This window comes from Micromys minutus (assembly GCF_963924665.1).
Source record: "Micromys minutus genome assembly, chromosome: 6".
Lineage (NCBI taxonomy): Eukaryota > Metazoa > Chordata > Mammalia > Rodentia > Muridae > Micromys > Micromys minutus.
This window is the reverse complement of record NC_137975.1, coordinates 58,329,076-58,346,484: the sequence shown is the minus strand read 5'-3', so window position 1 is coordinate 58,346,484 and position 17,409 is coordinate 58,329,076. Positions and strand designations below refer to the sequence as shown.

Below are 17,409 nucleotides of genomic sequence, written 5' to 3'. Positions count from 1 at the left end.
ACCAGTCTATAGCACAGGCTGCGAGATTCCTGGATTTAATACTGATTGAAATATGGTGGGAATGGATACTATATTCCCATGGAATCAGAACATAATTCTTCCTTCCAAGAAGGCAGGATTCAGTGAAATTATTGTACTAAATTCTAATGAAGATAAGATACATAAAATGTGTGATGAATCATACTGCGCACATTTGTGGAGTAGCCTCAGAATCTTGCAGTCAATGCTGGACCTAGGCTATAAAGAACCACATGCATCACTCTTAACTGATTGCTGTCACATGGTAAAGCTGGTCCTCTGAAAAGCAGTGATCAAAGTGAAGGGTTTATTAGACTGAGAAGAAGTTTATATCCAGATATTGTCCCTAGAACAATGAGTTTTGTGATAGCGTGCTGGAGTCACTTTCTAGCTACTAATGATGAGGTTGATTTCTAACATAGTCTTCAGTGTCTCACTCCAACCTTCCACTTTCTGCATGACAGGCCCAAATATCTCTGTGCCCTGGCTATTCGCATCGCAGTCTCACCAAGCGTACCTCCCTGGATCTCCGCAGCTCCCGGTGGCAGCAACAAGAACTATTAAACATTTATCAAAATAAAACAAAAATAGCTTAAACTTAGTATTTTAAATTTCCTATAATAGATCAGTTTCTAAGAATGTCAACTTGCTTTGAATATTAAAAAATGTAAAAAATTTGTAAATAACTATAGGATTATAAAGAACACAGTACATATAAAGCTACTCCTGTGTACTTTATTCATTATAAGGTTCCTGTAAGTAAACTGTTGTAAAACTTCTGCATTATTGAGATTTTTTTTACAAAATAATTATATGCATGTTTTTATTCCTCTTCAAGCCATATTTTGGTTATCTTCTTTATGTTTTAAACTTGAAATAAAGAAGCAGAAATAAAATTTAAAAATTGATGTTGTAAGTCAAAATATTCTAATATCATTCTTTTAATTATACATAAGAATTTTTAGTTATCTGTGTCTATAACTGAAATGTGGTGTTCATGATGCACATATACACAGAAAACACACACACACACACACACACACACACACACACACACACACACACTTTCCCATATTTTTTGTCCAGACTAATTACAGATGACATGCCATGTACAGATGCCAGTACCATTTATTCTTTAACAGGGATAGCATATCTGTGAAGTGAAAGTCAATGTTTGAGACACCTAGTCTACAGTAGAAATTGAGAAGCCACCTACATGTGACAGGATGAATAGGAAGAGTCTGACAATTAAGAATATACTCTATTCCCACGTGAGATAGATTGGAAGAACATCAAAAGTCACATAGACAGTAACAGGGTGTGGTGGTTTAAAAAGAAATGGGCTCTATTATTGATTCATGTGTTTGAATACTTGGCCACAGGGAGTAAAAATCTTAGGAGGTGTGGCCTTGTTGGAATAGGTGTGGCTTTGTTGGAAGTTACTGTGGATTTGGTCTTTGAGGTGTTGTATGTTCAAGCTATGCCCAGTGGAGCTCAAGTTAGTATCCTGCTATGGCCAAAGGATCAAGATGTAGAACTCTCAGTGCCCCCTCTAGATCCATGTCTGCCTGTATGTCTTCCCGACCATGTCTTTCCGGCCATGATGATAATGGACTAAACCTCTGAGACTGTATGCCAGCCCTAAAGGGATTTATGGCACTTTCTTAGCTTAGAGATTTTCAAGACTGTACCAAAATAGGTCAATATTTTTGTAAGGTTCTTCCTATAATATACAGATATCTAATAATATCATAGGACAAGCATTCTATTCTTTTAGTATTAAGGACTGAAAATGAGATTTTTCTTATTTTATTTTTCAAAATAATGTTACTGATGAATGCACAGGCAGATTACATGCAAATAAACTAACTTCTTAAATTGAAAAAAAAAAAGTTTTCTTCCATAAGAGTTGCTGTGGTCATGGTGTCTCTTCACAGCAATAGAAACCCTAAGATATAGAGTAACAAGGCAGCGAAGAAACATAAGCAAACTGAAATTGATATTCAGAAAGAGTGAGAGTGTGGTGCTAGTGGGAGGTAAGATGCACATTGTTGTAGCCTCAAGGTAGATCTCCAGTGACAGAGAGGATGCACAACCTTATTATAAATCAAACCTGGTTGTCAGACCAAAGAGACTAAAAGTCCTGCCAAGGCGTAAGCCTGCATTTCTGAAAGTCTTGAATACAGCTGTGCATTCTGGTAAGACTCCTCTGATTTGATGGTTTGAGCTGGGTACCATCAGTATAGTCAATTTGTTGTTTAATACTGAACCCTCACTAAATCTAATAACAATGCCAATGCCCACTCAAGGAACCTGGAGCCTGAGCAAAAATGGAAAAAGAACTAGTCACAAAGAAGAGGCAAACAAAGTGTCAGCAACTGAAAAATGGGATACAGAGCTAAACTAAATGTTCTCAATTGAGGAATATCAAATGGCAGAGAAGCATCTAAGGAAGTGCTCAATATCCTTAGCCATCAGGGAAATGCTAATCAAAACAACCCTGAGATTCCACCTCACACCAGTCAGAATGGCTAAGATCAATTCAGGTGACAGCACATGCTGGCAAAGATGTAGAGAAAGAGGAACACTTCTCCACTGTTGGTGGGGTTGTAAACTGGTCCAATCATTCTGGAAATCAGTCTGGCGATTCCTCAGAAAATTGGACTCAGTACTACCTGAAGACCCAGTTATTCCACTTCTGGGCATTTACCCCAGAGATACTCCAACATACAACAAAGACACATGCACCACAATGTTCATAGCAGCTCTATTTATAATAGCCAAAAGCTGGAAAGACCCCAGATGTCCTTCAGTAGATGAATGGATACAAAATTGTGGTACATTTACACAATGGAGTACTACTCAGCTATCAGAAAAAATGACCTTATGAAATTCTTAAGAAAATGCATGCATCTAGAGAATGCCATCCTGAGGGAGATAACCCAGTCACAAAAGAATAGACATAATATGCAGTCATTGACAATTGGATACTAATCCCAGAAAGCTCTGAATACCTCAGAAACAACTCACAGACTGTGTGAAGTTAAAAAAAAAAAAAAAAGAAAAAAAAGAAAAAGACAAGAAAAAGCCATTATGTTTACTCCTTACACACCAAGAAAACTTTGACTAATTCCAGGTTACATCTTGTTTTACATTTACTTTATGCTCATCTTAACTAGTAAGATCTTAGTGCACACTCTCAAGCCTTAAAAAAAAAAATAAAAAAGAGAAGAAATTGACCCTTCATATGAAAATGAGTGGCTTCTCTTCTTACATGTGGAATACTGCTTTAAATTTGTGACTCCTCTCTTCTGTTGTTTGTTTATTAGACAGACAATAGTAGTATTTATACGGGAGCCACACAACAGTACTGTTAACCATTAGCCAGACATTAGCACTGCTTCATCGTTAGCTGCGGAGTAGAGGTGGTTAAACACTAGTCAGTGAGTACTCATGGCTAACCCCCGGAAAGGAAGTGTCACTTGTTAACCATTAGACAGGAAGTTGATATGATGTTTACCCACTTCCCTTTCTGGACAACAGAAGACTCAGGACGTGCTTATCCAGGGAAGTGAGAGACAATGGACTCCAAACAACATTGTGTCAAACTAAATGATGGCCACTTCATTCCTGCCCTGGGCTTTGGCACCTATAAACCCAAGGAGGTAAGAATGCACGATTCTCAGTATCTCCAGGACAGAGCTAATCCACATACAAGAGAACAGATAATTAGGTTGACAGTGCCTCAGGTCTGAGTGTGTATCCACCACTTTTTAATTATTCTTGTTCAAAAGATGTTGCAGCAGGAGCTACAATCAGTGGCTGTCATGGTTTTAGTGCAGCATATAAGTGATCTATGAGGTACATGCCTCAGTGGCATTGGGACACTTGCTATAATTCAGTCAGCGATTCCAGGATCAGGGAGAAAGTTTGTTTATCTTCCCTGTTATTCTTGCTGTCAGCTAGAGAATCTGGGTTTGGCAGGATGTGGCTGTGTCCCCCCAACCCCTGCCCTGATTTTTTTTTCTGGCCCAGAACTGCCTGTGAGTTTACAGTTTCTATTAGGGGCCTGTCAGCTCTAAGAATAAACTTGGCTGTGAGCTCTGAGCTTAAGGGGACAGACTCACAACCTAACAATTCCAGTCATTACACTTTTCTATGTCCATGTCTCACAGACATGATAGAGAGAGCAAAGTTACCTATCAGCTTTCTTGGTTGTCATGAGGGAGGGGACTTCTCAGCTTATGTCCACATTCTACAACATCATTTTCATTGCAAAAAGGCCAGATGGGAGAAATAAACCTGGTCACTCAGGGTTCTCAGTTTGTGGCTTGAAAACCCTTTGGAGTTTCACAGAGGCCAAATATAAGATATCTTGGTTATCAGATATTTACCTTATAATGCAAAACAGTAACACAATTACAGTCATGAAGTAGTAACATCATTTTATGACTCAGGATCACCACAACACGAGAAACTGTATTAAAAGGTCACAGTATTAGGAAGGTTGGCAACCACAGCTATAGATTAATGCAAGAAAAAAATATTTGAAAAATATTTTGGTTGTGTTTCGTGGGTAGCCATCAGCATCTCCCAGTGAAAGTTCTACCAGAACCAAGTGAGGTCTGCCATGTCTAATTCTCAACTGTGGGAAACTTACTGGTATTTATACTGCATTATTATGATGGGGAGGAGGAGGACCTGGTAAAGATGAGTATTATTTATTGGTATTCACTAGTGTTCACTGCATCTAAAGCATGGTTCTCCCCTGAATATAAAATATTGTGGTGGACTGTTGGACAACCAGGAGGAATTTTCTTATTTTCTAGTCCTCCATAGATCTTTTAATAATGTGATAAAGGACATCTTCTCTTGACTTTAAATTTGTCTTCTGCTTACTGTTAGACTCCAGAAAAAAAATTGAGATATAAACAGAATTTGTTATTGTTGCAAAGTTGCACAGAAAAACAGGAACAGGTTAAGGCCACTACAGGAGCCTCAGTGTTGATAGCTCTCAGAATGGCCTTATCCTTGGATAAGTTAGGGCTGGTTTTTAGAAATGGTGGCAGAAACTACAATTTTTGTCACTGTCTTTCATTGTGAAAAGATAACTCAAGGGATTCTTAAAACAATCAGAAAAGCTACTCTGGTTGACTTTCTAAAAACCCCTTTGTATGATTGTGTATGTGTTTGTGTGTTTATGGACAGTGTAGAAGTTAAAGCTGTCTTTCATTACTGTTGCTTTTGTGTGAGGCAGGGTTCACAAACCTCCCATACCATCCTTCCTCTCCCCCTCCCCTTTGTCTCTATGAGCGTGTTTTTCAACCCTCTCCTCCATTCCTGCCTTACTTCTCTAGCATCCCTCTTCACTGGAGCATCAAGCCTCCACAATAACAAAGACCTCCCCTTCCACTGATGTCAGATAAGGCCATTCTCTGCTACATATGTATCTGAAGCCATGGCAACCTCCATGTATACTCTATGGTTGGTGGTTTGGTTCCTGGGAGCTCTTTGTGGTCCAGTTAGTTGATTTTGTTCTGCTTATGGAATTATCATATTCAGCTCCTTAAGTTTTTTCCCTAGCTCTTCCAATGGAGTCCTTGGGATCACTCAGATGATTGGCTGTGAGCATCTGCATCTGTATTGGTAAGGTGCTGTTAGAAACTCTCAGGAAATAGCCATACCAGGCTCTTGTCAGTGTTTCTTGGCATCAGCAATAGTGTGAGGTTTTGGTGTTTGTGGCTGGAGAGATGTTAATCATGTCCTTTTAAGACAAATAATCTTTGGTTGAAGATGCTGACACAAAAATGAAGAATCTCCAACATGATATATATGTAAGTTACTTTTAATAAGTCTGTATTTCTAGGGGAGGGCTTTTCTCCATCTGAATTGAGCTCTGTCAGACACAGGGATTAGATATATAGAAAGACTAACAAAGGGCATTTTCTTTTCTCTCCAAGTCCCTATTATCATCCTGATATTGCTTCGTGTCTGTGATCTTTGCTATCTCATTCTTATATAACACTGTCTTACCTGGGAGCAAGGAGGAGTGTCTGTGTAATTATTCTATCCCAAGCATACTTCCTCATGTTCATATTCCCTAGCCATCTTGCTACACACATTTAGTGTGACTTTCTAGCAGGTTCCAATAAGTAATCATGACTGTGTGGATATAAGAAGGTTCTTGGATTCAAATGTCTTGCTGTTAATTACAAAGGACCCTGAGAAGGCAATTTTGGCTCATTAGTTCCAAATGTGGGTTAAAATATGGGTAACTATTGCTTTTGTGACGATACATACTTTAATGTGACAGTTAGAATACCTCTGGAGATTTTATTGTGTTATATAGAGTAAGAAGTGGGAATGAGAAATGGGGTACTGGGCTCTCATCTAATGACTGGTCTTAGAATGACTTTGAAAAACAAAAGTCTTTCTAGTATACTTAACTCCCATCTAGGCTCACTTTGAGCTAGTCTCAGAACATGCATCTTTAAACATCTCCTTTTTCTATACCTAGGTTCCCAAGAGTAAGTCACTGGAGGCTGCACACCTAGCTATTGATGCTGGGTACCGCCATATTGATACTGCTTATGCATACCAAGTAGAAGAGGAGATAGGACAGGCCGTTCAAAGCAAGATTAAAGCTGGGATTGTAAAGAGAAAAGACATGTTCATCACTACAAAGGTATGCTATTCAAGTGTCCAAATTATTGAAATATAGTAAGGTAGCAAAAATCATATTACTGCGTCAGACATTGGTTAAAAATGTCAGTTGCATTAATAGATAAAGAAAAATGAAGGCAGATCTACCTCTATATGAAAATAATTTAGTTATTGGGCATTATCTTATTAGTATGTATTCTTATTTCCTGAGTAATTTTTTCATTGTTTAAGAAGTGAGCTAACATTAACCCCAATACTATAGCTGAGGTCTCTTTGTTAAGGAAGAGTAAAGTGAGCACTGAGTTGAAAGGAATGCTTATTACTTAACTTCAAGTACAAAAAATTTTAGCATTAGGATAAATGATTATGCATATGAAAGTGATCTATTAATCAGCATAACTTCTATTCTTTAATATCTGTAGCTTTGGTGCGGTTGCTTTCGACCAGAGCTAGTCAAGCCTGCTTTGGAAAACTCACTGAATAATCTTCAGCTGGATTACGTTGATCTTTTCCTTATACATTACCCAGTACCAATAAAGGTAGGAGATTTGTATTGCCAAATGTACATATCTTTGGGTAGGAACATAAATATAATTTTTATGGATGGCTGAGATGTGTATATTATCACTTCATAAAAGTTAACTATATGTTAATTAACTTCTGAGAAGGTTCCACAAAAGCTTTATTGGATTATGAATTGACAGGAGGAAGTAATGTCCGGAATCACAGATTAGATGTAACTTCCAAGAAAACTTGGATTTACTCATCTTTTCCATATGCCTTAGTAGTTGTTTCCTTAGATTTTGTCCCCCTTTTTCTTTTGTTCTGATGAAAGTAGCTTCAAGACAGTTTCAGCTTCAAGATCATTAATGTTTTATAGCTTCTCTGGATCTTTTCTTACTAAAATCAAACTTGTGTGCAATCTCGATTGGCCACCCTTGACTCACATGCCTGTACCTGGGCCTATGTTTGTTCATATTCACTACTTATTCTGGGGCAGAATTGATATAAATTCTTGATGTAGGTCAAAGCCACAGAAAGATTGTGTTTCCCAGTGAATATGAGGCTTTTTTCCCCCAAAAGAGTCAACTATAAGGTCTCCTTGCATTGTTTAGAAGTATTTACATGTAGGGAATATATATGCACACACAGACTTACTCAGAAGTTTAGTAACATATAAGTGAGTGAGTGAGTGTGTGTGTGTGTGTGTGTGTGTGTGTGTGTGTGTGTGTGTGTGTAACAACAATTAAAGAAACATAGGCCATAAATTTGAGAGATAGCAAGAATATATGCAAATAACATATGTAGAATAGGATTGGAAAAGGGGAAGGGGGGGATGATTTAAGTATGTTATAACTTCAAAATTAAAATTATTATAAGAAAGAAAATTTTAATTATTCATCCAGTTAATATAAGTGAATGTAGCAAAGCTACCTGGATATCAGGTTTTAAACCCAGCATATGGAATGATGCCTCACTCACTATGGCTGCCTACTGTCTTATTTCGAAGATATTCTTTAAAACATTTTAAAAGCATATTTTAGTTCATTGTGAATGGGTGCTGTACTTGTGTGTATTACTGTTCACTATGTGCATGCCTGGTGCATGTGAAAGCCAGAACAGGCCACTGGATCCCATGGGCCTGGAATGACAGATAGTTGTGCCTAACTATGTAGGTTCTAGAAAATGAACCCAGGTCCTCTGAAAGAACAGCCAGTGGTTAATCACTGAACTCTCTCTCCAGCTCCTTCAAGTTAGTCTTGAACACATTACTGTAGACCAGATACAGTTTCATGAGGTTGTTTTAAGTTGCTTCTCTTCCAGCCAAGCAGTAATGAATGTTCATTAGATGAAAAGGGGACATTTCTATTGGACACTGTGGATTTCTGTGACACATGGGAGGTGAGTACTTTGCAAGACAATGGTAAAGCAAGCAGAGGAAGAAAGATTTTTTTTTCCTTGTCTGTAGAAACTCATTTTTACTCATAGATATTTGTAGCAATATAATCTTCAACCCAAATCACCATTTTTATGCAATATCCTCTTCAACCCAAATAAACCCATTCAATGAAAACACAACTCAGATATTAGGAACACAAGTTGCACATCTATATTGGGCATATTTACCACTACACTCTGTATTCCTCTCCTAGGAGACCCCTTATCACTTGTCGTTAACCATCCTCCTCATCCAGTTTTTTTCTTTTCTTCTCCTCCTCTCTCTCCTTTTCTTCCCTTTTACTCCCTGACTCCTCTTCTTCAGTTTCTTCTCCTTTTCCCCACCTCCTCTCCCTGTCCAATCATGTATTGAGTTAACATAAATCTACAGATATTTGCTGGAGTAGAAGGGGAAGGATACATTACTAAAATGTGAGAGGTGAAATGTAAAGGACCAGGACATGAAGCATATGGGTACCTTGCCACCTTATGTAGTAATATCCTTGATTTTCTAATGATGTTACAAAAATTACTCTTTTGCCAAACTTGACTTCTTTGTATTTTAAAGCCACTGATCAACTAGGCAACACACCCCTCCCACCTTCAGTGCTTGTGATTAATTTAGGGTTTTGTACACACTGGCAAGTGTTCTACCCCTGAACAATATGTCTAGTTCTGGTCAATATTTTCTTTATCTGGTCAATATTTTCCTTATATCCATTGTAAGTATGAGCATGTATTGCCCCTTTTCATTACCAGATGTTGGAGAAGTGTAAGGATGCAGGCCTGGTCAAATCTATTGGAGTGTCCAACTTCAATCACAGGCAGCTGGAGCGACTCCTAAACAAGCCAGGACTGAAGTACAAACCTGTCTGCAACCAGGTGAGGATCCACATTCCCTCTCCATCTCTCAGACTTTTTTCTCTTCTGTTCTACTGATGCCCATTTAGTTGTCCCCTGTCCAATTGATTTTCAAATTGTGGAGAAAAGATTCTAAGAGCAGCATAGTTGTTTCAAAGACATGGGGGATTCTAAATTTAACTGTGGTCTCTTAAGAGTATTGGTGAAAATGGAGACTTAGTATAGTGCCCAACAGATAGACAATGGGGAGATTTAGTGCTGTTCCATCAGGCAAAAGTTGAGGGTGGGGAAAAATGAACTTCTCCCCGCAATACATATACTGAGGAGACATGGGATAGTTAATGAAAAATGTGGGTGAAGACAAAAATTAGTCAGTGGCCAGAACTTGCATAGAATTTATTCTTCTCACTATCTTATTATGGTCCATTCTTAGAATTTTAATGGGCTTAGCAGTTGGTGTCTTTACCCAATGAACTCTCTTGCTGTCCACTAACTATCTTTTTTGGCACAAAAACTTGCCCAAATGTTATCAGAAGTATGATCCGGAATCAAAAAAATTGCAACAGTTTTTGTTCTTTTTAATTCATTTGTGAAATTACATATATTTTTCTTATTCTAATTTATCGACTTTAAGCATTTATATGTATCATAATACAAGCATTTGATAAATCTGATATATTTTATCATATTCTATGGTAGGTTGAATGTCATCTTTATTTGAACCAGAGTAAGCTACTGGATTACTGCAAATCAAAAGACATTGTTCTTGTTGCTTATGGTGCTCTGGGAACCCAACGATATAAAGAATGGTAATAAATTACAAGAGTAAACCTGAAGGAAGTCTGTTAATTATAGCCCAACACTCAGTACTCAGGGAAATGGGGATTTTTCTTTACAAGAACTTGGTGAAGCTGTATTGTAGTTTCTTTTCCTGTTGCTCTGATACAATACTCTAACAAAAGCTGCTTAAGGGAAAAAGGACTTATTATGGTTCACAATTCAAGGGCACAGACAATAAAGCAAAGAAATCAAAGTGTCAGGAGCCCGAAACAGGTGACCACTTTTCCTTATGGTCAAGAAGCAAATAAGGATGAATACCAAGAATAAGATCACTTTCTCCCTTTATACAATTTGGGATCTCCTGCACAGAGAATGATTCTAGCCAAAATTAACATGAGTCTTCCCATATTAGTTTTTCATAAGGTAATTTCACACAGAAATTCCAGAGGCACATCTGCCAGATGATTCTAGATTTTGTCTAGTTTACAAAGCTAGATATAACCATATGCATAACCAGCAAACCGAGGCTCTAGTGGACCCTCTACTGTGTTTTGAAGTACTACAATATATCCATGAGTTTGGCCTTATGAGCTCATGTCTACTTTCCTTCTAGGGTGGACCAGAACTCCCCAGTTCTCTTGGATGATCCAGTTCTTTCTGATGTGGCTAAAAAGAACAAACGAAGTCCTGCCTTGATTGCACTACGATACCTGGTTCAGCGTGGGGTTGTGACCCTGGCCCAGAGTTTCAAAGAGAATGAGATGAGAGAGAATTTGCAGGTAATGGGCTCTGGTCCTTAGGGTTCTTAAATAGTGTTGTCCATATGCTTGCTTCCTCAAGTATGTTGGGATATTTCTGATATCAAGCATTTATTTCAAGCTTTTCCTATGCATGTGAGTTTTCAAGTGCATTGAGAAATGTTTTGTCTATGACATAAATCTAGCATGACTTGACAGATTTAATGTTGGAGATTATGTAGAATTTTGTTTGCATTGTCAAACAAGCACTATCTATCCCCTTTCTATGGACTTCCTTATTTTTTGAAATTAGAGATTTGGACTCAGTAATTTTGATTCTAAAATGTCTTTTGGTTTACTTTATTTCCATGTATGCTCAAATATTTTAACATTCATATACATACTAATATCCATACACACATACATACATATATACATATATACACACATATACCAATTAATTGTATGTTCTTATCATATTCATTTACCTAAGTTAATTTTTAAAAAATGCATATTTTATTATAGTATAAAGTATTAGCACTTACTAAAGGAACTATTTTTAAGTAGAAGTTTAATATATATAACTTTTATTTACCTTAGTGTTTGTTGATTTAAAAACTTGCCTTACCACCATTGCTGATGCCAAGATGTGCTCGGAGACAGGAACCGAGTATAGCTGTCTTAGGAGAGGCTCTGCCGGTACTTTTCTAAGACAGATATAAATACTAATAAACATACCATAGCCTGTTTGTGACATCAGATTTTTCTTTCTTCTCAATCTACCCTTGTCATTACCTCTTGTCTGTGGTATCATGCAAATTTAATACTTCTCAAAAGGAATTTATTTCATTTTTACTTGGTATTTACTAACCATAAATGTTTTGGTAAACAATGTTCATCATTTTTAGGAATGTACTAATTACATTGCCTTTGAGACATAATATGTGAGCCATTCAAATGCTAAAACCTTTGTACTTTTCTGCTAGGTTTTTGAATTTCAACTGTCTCCTGAAGACATGAAAACACTAGATGGCCTGAATAAAAATTTTCGCTACCTTCCAGCGGAGTTGTAAGTAATGTTGATGAACACCTCAGCTCAATGTGTTTCAATTCATGCAGTTTCTTCTCTATTCCATTCATACTGGTTCAGAAACTAAATGACTACTTGTCTGCAGCATATTTCCCATGGAGAAAGTTAATATAATAGTTATTTCCAAGTTTCTGAAATGTGGACATGTAGGCACAAAGCATTGAGAAAGTTTTGAAAGTCATAATCAAAAATAAGAAGTGAACCTTCTGGATAAATTTTAAGAGATTTAATAGCTGCTCAAATATCTTTGTTTTCCCTTCTTAAGGTTACATGATTTGATACTGGATGTAAGTTTGTTGCATATTTTATCATGCTGTGAACTCCAAGATTGTGTTGTTTACTGAAAAACCCTTACCATCAATTTAAGAGCTTTCTGCTTATTGTAAACAAGATTACATTAAGTCAACCATAGGTCAAGAGGCAGAGCAAGTAACCAGTTGACAGGGAGTCAATTTGAGGACTCAGAGTTCAGTCCCCACATTAGCTACCAAATATTGTTTTTTAACAATATCTCAATTATTCCATTTTACCAATGAAAACTCAGGAGGCAGATGGTGGAGCTAAAACTAATTTTTGCAGGTCCATAATGTGATCAAATATTCTGCAACATAGGCCATAAACGATGATAAACAAGGAATGCACATATGTATGTGTATCTACATATGTAAATATTTATTTTATCTATCTGTCTGTATGTCTGTCCATCTGTTCATCTGTCTATTCATTTATCCATCAGTTGATTCTCTGACCCATCTGTTTATCTGTCCATCCATTCATCTATACATCTATCTCTCTGTCTATATATTTGTCTATGTTTATATCTGCCTCTCTGTCTATATATTATCTATCTATCTTTCTATCTTTCTATCTATCTATCTATCTATCTATCTATCTATCATCTATCTATCTATCTATCTATCTATCTATCTATCATCTATCATCTATCTTTCTATGCAACTACCTTCGTATCTGTCCATTTTGAAAAATTTCATTCTCAGCAGAAATAAATACAATAATGTTTGAAGGAGGATTAGAAAATCTACAATATAAAATTGATATATATATATATATATATATATATATATATATATATATCATTATTTTCATTAGGATAGAACAAAATGAAGACATAGAAAAAGATATAGCTCAGTTATTGAGTCACTGTCATAAATAATAAACATTTTTGCCAGATTTTATTGCTAAAATTTTCTGTCATTGCATCTTCTGGGTTATTATTCATATAAAGAGATTTAAAAATTCTACTGTTTGTTTCTTGGACATAGGAGTCCATTTTGTTTAACTGACATTCATTTTCTAACTCAATTTAATACAGTACATCGTAGATGATGAAAGTGGGTGAATAATTAATGCATTACTAGAGTGAAAATGGTAGGAGTCAATGTGCATTGTAGGATGTTTTGTGTTGAACTAAAGAGGACATAATGCTTTTCTACTTAACTTAGAAAGAATTTTTGGCGGTTTCTTTTTGACTGATGCATAAAGGAAGCTAATGGAGATAAATATTTATAAACACTCGTCTTTTTGTCTACTGTTCTAGGTGAAGGGACTTTATTTAAAAATATATAGATAATATTTAAAACATTTTTGATGAAACATTGTAAATGACTTAAGAATATATCATTTTACAACTAATCAGAATGAAATGATTAGCTTTGATTGTAGTTTCTAGATGTCACATTGTTACACTGCGGATTCAGGCATACAGCTCATGTTTGTTTTCATTTCCTATTTAGTTTTGCTGACCACCCAGAATACCCATTTTCAGAGGAATATTAGCATGGGGACCTAATCATGACTACTCCCTGACATCCCCATGTATGGATTGTGATGCTCGCTGGTGATGTGACTCAGATGCTGATGGATGGAAATGTCATTTTGATCATTCTGGGCTGATCAACTTACATTCAACTGAAGATTTAGTTAATGATCTCAAAGAAAAGGGATATCATTTTCATGATGCTTTGAAATAAATATAAAATTTTGTCTTCAAGTATATTTCTCTGGAATTTTTGGTTTCGTTAATTTTTTTTGAGACATTATGATACAATACCAGTTCTGTTGGTAGACTGTGGGTGGTGTTTGCAGATCATGAGTCTTATATTATAGATGTTTCACGTTTGGGGTAGGTGATATTTTCCATTCATGGGATGGCTGATAGTAATTTTTTATGAGTCAGAAATCCTCAATGATTCAGTAAGAACACACTGTACATAGTCCAAAAGTCTGAGTCTAGAAAGTTAGGCACAGTTGGTAAAAGTTAACAACAAACAGTGTCTGGACTCTCTCCAGCTGCTTAGAATTAGAATCTTGGAACTGAAGAGTGAGGCATTCCTGAGATAGGTTAGGTTAAAGAGGGGACATGAGAACTAGCTTAGTAGGCTCATTAAAAGTCAGCATGGAGGTCATCAGGAAACAGAGTTGATCATAGGAGTAACTTATAAATAATGCCAGGTTGTATTTATATAATATTATAAATATTATAAATATGTAATATATTTACAACTTACCAATCAAGATCATTTTTACATATGCAATCCAACTGCATGGTAGAGTAATTCTTATCATTGTTTTTTAGAAGAAAAGAAGAGAACCAACTTTATTTATAATAAAGTTTAAATATACAATAATTGTGATTGAATGGGATACAAGAATTCCTTAGAATTTGATGAGTAAAGATGTTAATATAGTATTAGACTAGTGGGCTTCAAGTTTTTTTCCTATGGAATCATCAGAAAACCATGTGACCCTTGCTACTTCACATCATACAGGTTCTGGGAACAGTCAGTTTTCTACCCAAACCAAGTAAAGAGCCAACAGCCAGTTACAACAGGATATCCAAAGTAGGAATTTTTTTTACTGTGTTTTGTACCCTACATTGAGGAGAACTGCTCTAGTAGTTTCAGAATGTAGTGGTACAAAATATCATTATCATTTATTTTTTTTCTTCAAAGCAGTTATTACAACTGATCTTATAGGTTGAAATATTTGACAGACCCTTCATACCAAACCTGTGCTTATAATCTCAGAACAATTTTATGAGTAATTCTTACATACAGGCTAACTTTATAAATATCAGCATTAGATAGCAAGTCTAGGTTTGTGGTGCTTTCTTAAAAATGTTACACATTATTTCCTAAAGAATCTTTATGTACCACAGAAAATATATGAAAATAAATTTTATTTTCTCTGAATTTGAAAAATGACTAAAATGATGATCAATAGTCTTTGTCAATGCTTATAAAGTTGGCCAAATGCTAATATTTTAGGAGAACATTAAGCCACTTTTTATACATGATTAACTTTCTTGTATTAATTATTATTAACTCCTTTTCAATATAATTTAAAATTTTCATTTTTAGTTTATTTGTATGTGTGTTTGTCTCTGTATATATGACTGCATACCACACACATTTCTGGTACCAATGAAGGTCAGAAGAGGACATTAGTCTTATAGAACTGGTAGCATGCCATCATAGGATGCCAGGGATTAAACGTAAGTCCACTGAATAATTGATCTTAATTTCTGAGCCATCTCTCCAGCACTTGTGATGCAATATTTTGATTATCATTTAGATTCATACAGGCTTATGATCTCAATATGGATTCACAAACATTCAGATATTCTAGTTGTGTTTTGAATATGTGAAATGTGTAATGGAAGATTGCTGTGTCCTGGAAGAATATGTTACCTTTAAGTGGAATTGTTAGGATATCTCTAGGTTATAAACCTAGAGTATCATCTAGCTTTGTTTTAATGTACCACTGCTTTGTATTTCTGTTAAACATGTGGTGGTTTTGATTTATTTATAATAAATGCTGTGACACTTTGATTTTAATTTTGGTTGGTTGGTTAAATAAATATGTGGCACTCAGAACACTTGATGTGATAGCTTAAAAAAAAAAAAAAAACAGTACCAGTATTTGATCCAGTCTCATCTCAGCTGTGTTATACCTGGACATTTTAGATGTTTATCAAAGGTCTCTTATGGGGAAGAAAGTAAATGTGCAACCAATAGATTTGTGATGTTTGAGTAATGCTGGCTCTGAACAAACTTTTGAGAACTTCGTTGAGAGTGATTTGAGTCAACTGAAACAAGCATGACTTTTGGAATCTCTGAATGCCTTGGTTCTCAGTATTATCTCTATTGAATTTTTTATTATTAAAGTTGTAGTTTTTAAGACTTTTTTTCTGACAGTATCATTTAATTTTTTAGCATGGGAGTGTCACTTGTATGTTACCATACAGCTGACTTATATTTTTGTCTATTCTTTATTATCTTAGTAGTTTCATGTTGTGTGTGTGCCATAACCAACCTATTGCCTGTGAGAAACATGTAAGAAAATGTATTTACAGCCATTGTTATAAGTTTATAATGTATTTTTCCATCTTGTTTTATATGTATGTTATATAACACTCAAAATTTTTTTTCTTGACTTAGAAAAGAATACAAAATGCAAAATCCACAATTTTGATAACTGAAAATTGCAAATTGTTTTGCAGTACTTTATTATATTGGGTGTCTTAGGCTTTTAGTTAGCTAATGAATGAATACATTAGACATTTCAGTTTTAGTTGGGATTCAACATAGCTTGTATTAAAAAAATAAACTTAGAGTATATTGGCTTAACTGTCACAGAAATATTTACTTCCATGATAAGACACCTGATGATAAGATACCAAGCTCAGGATGTTGCCCCTTGATCATCCATATCATCTTCCATCTTTTACTACTCCTGTGTGTTGACCTCATGTTCAGGCTGGATGAATGAATCTACTGTAACTTCAGACACTATAGAGCAGTGGTACAATGTCCACCAAAAGAAGATCCACCTCTTCAAAACATCTCTCATAAAATAGAACTAGAGACAGTCTGAGCATGGTCCTCACTCATGTAGCATTGGCTAGGAACTGTTTGCAGCTCGTTTTGCCTAGGGATGATGTGAAAAAGTCAATGAAATTAACATTAGTGCTTGAAACAGTTAATATGGAGAGGAAAAGACTCTATTGATAAATCATAGGGAGACCATGATGATTTTATTGAGAAAGGTTTCTCATCTTACTCAGACTTACAACTGCTTTGCGAGTGCTGAAGATTAGTCCTTCCTGCTTTACCATAACCCAAATGAATACGAATGTGTAAGACAGAGACTTAGTTTTAAATACATAGACCCATGTAAATGAGAGCAGATCTCCTTCTATTATAGTCTCATTTATCCCATAAATTTGCTGTAAACACGGGTTAATAGTTGAAAACAAAGGCTGTGCCCATTAACAAAAAAATTCTGAATAACAAATTATAG

At 35.8% G+C, this 17,409-nt stretch overlaps 1 protein-coding gene across 2 annotated transcripts; it reads left to right on the top strand.

Moving 5' to 3' along the window:
* Window positions 1-3,599: 3,599 nt before the first annotated feature.
* Window positions 3,600-13,884, top strand: LOC308421535 (aldo-keto reductase family 1 member C13-like; the record flags this gene model as incomplete). 2 transcript variants are annotated; one of them, XM_080917937.1, is made up of 9 exons in its annotated part: window positions 3,600-3,683; window positions 6,536-6,703; window positions 7,104-7,220; window positions 8,506-8,583; window positions 9,379-9,501; window positions 10,180-10,289; window positions 10,874-11,039; window positions 11,984-12,066; window positions 13,842-13,884. In XM_080917937.1, 9 exons carry the CDS (start codon window positions 3,600-3,602, stop codon window positions 13,882-13,884), a joined length of 972 nt encoding a protein of 323 aa, XP_080774063.1. The 2 variants fall into 2 exon arrangements, with proteins under 2 accessions (XP_080774063.1, XP_080774064.1); XM_080917938.1 differs by lacking the exon at window positions 8,506-8,583.
* Window positions 13,885-17,409: the final 3,525 nt, after the last annotated feature.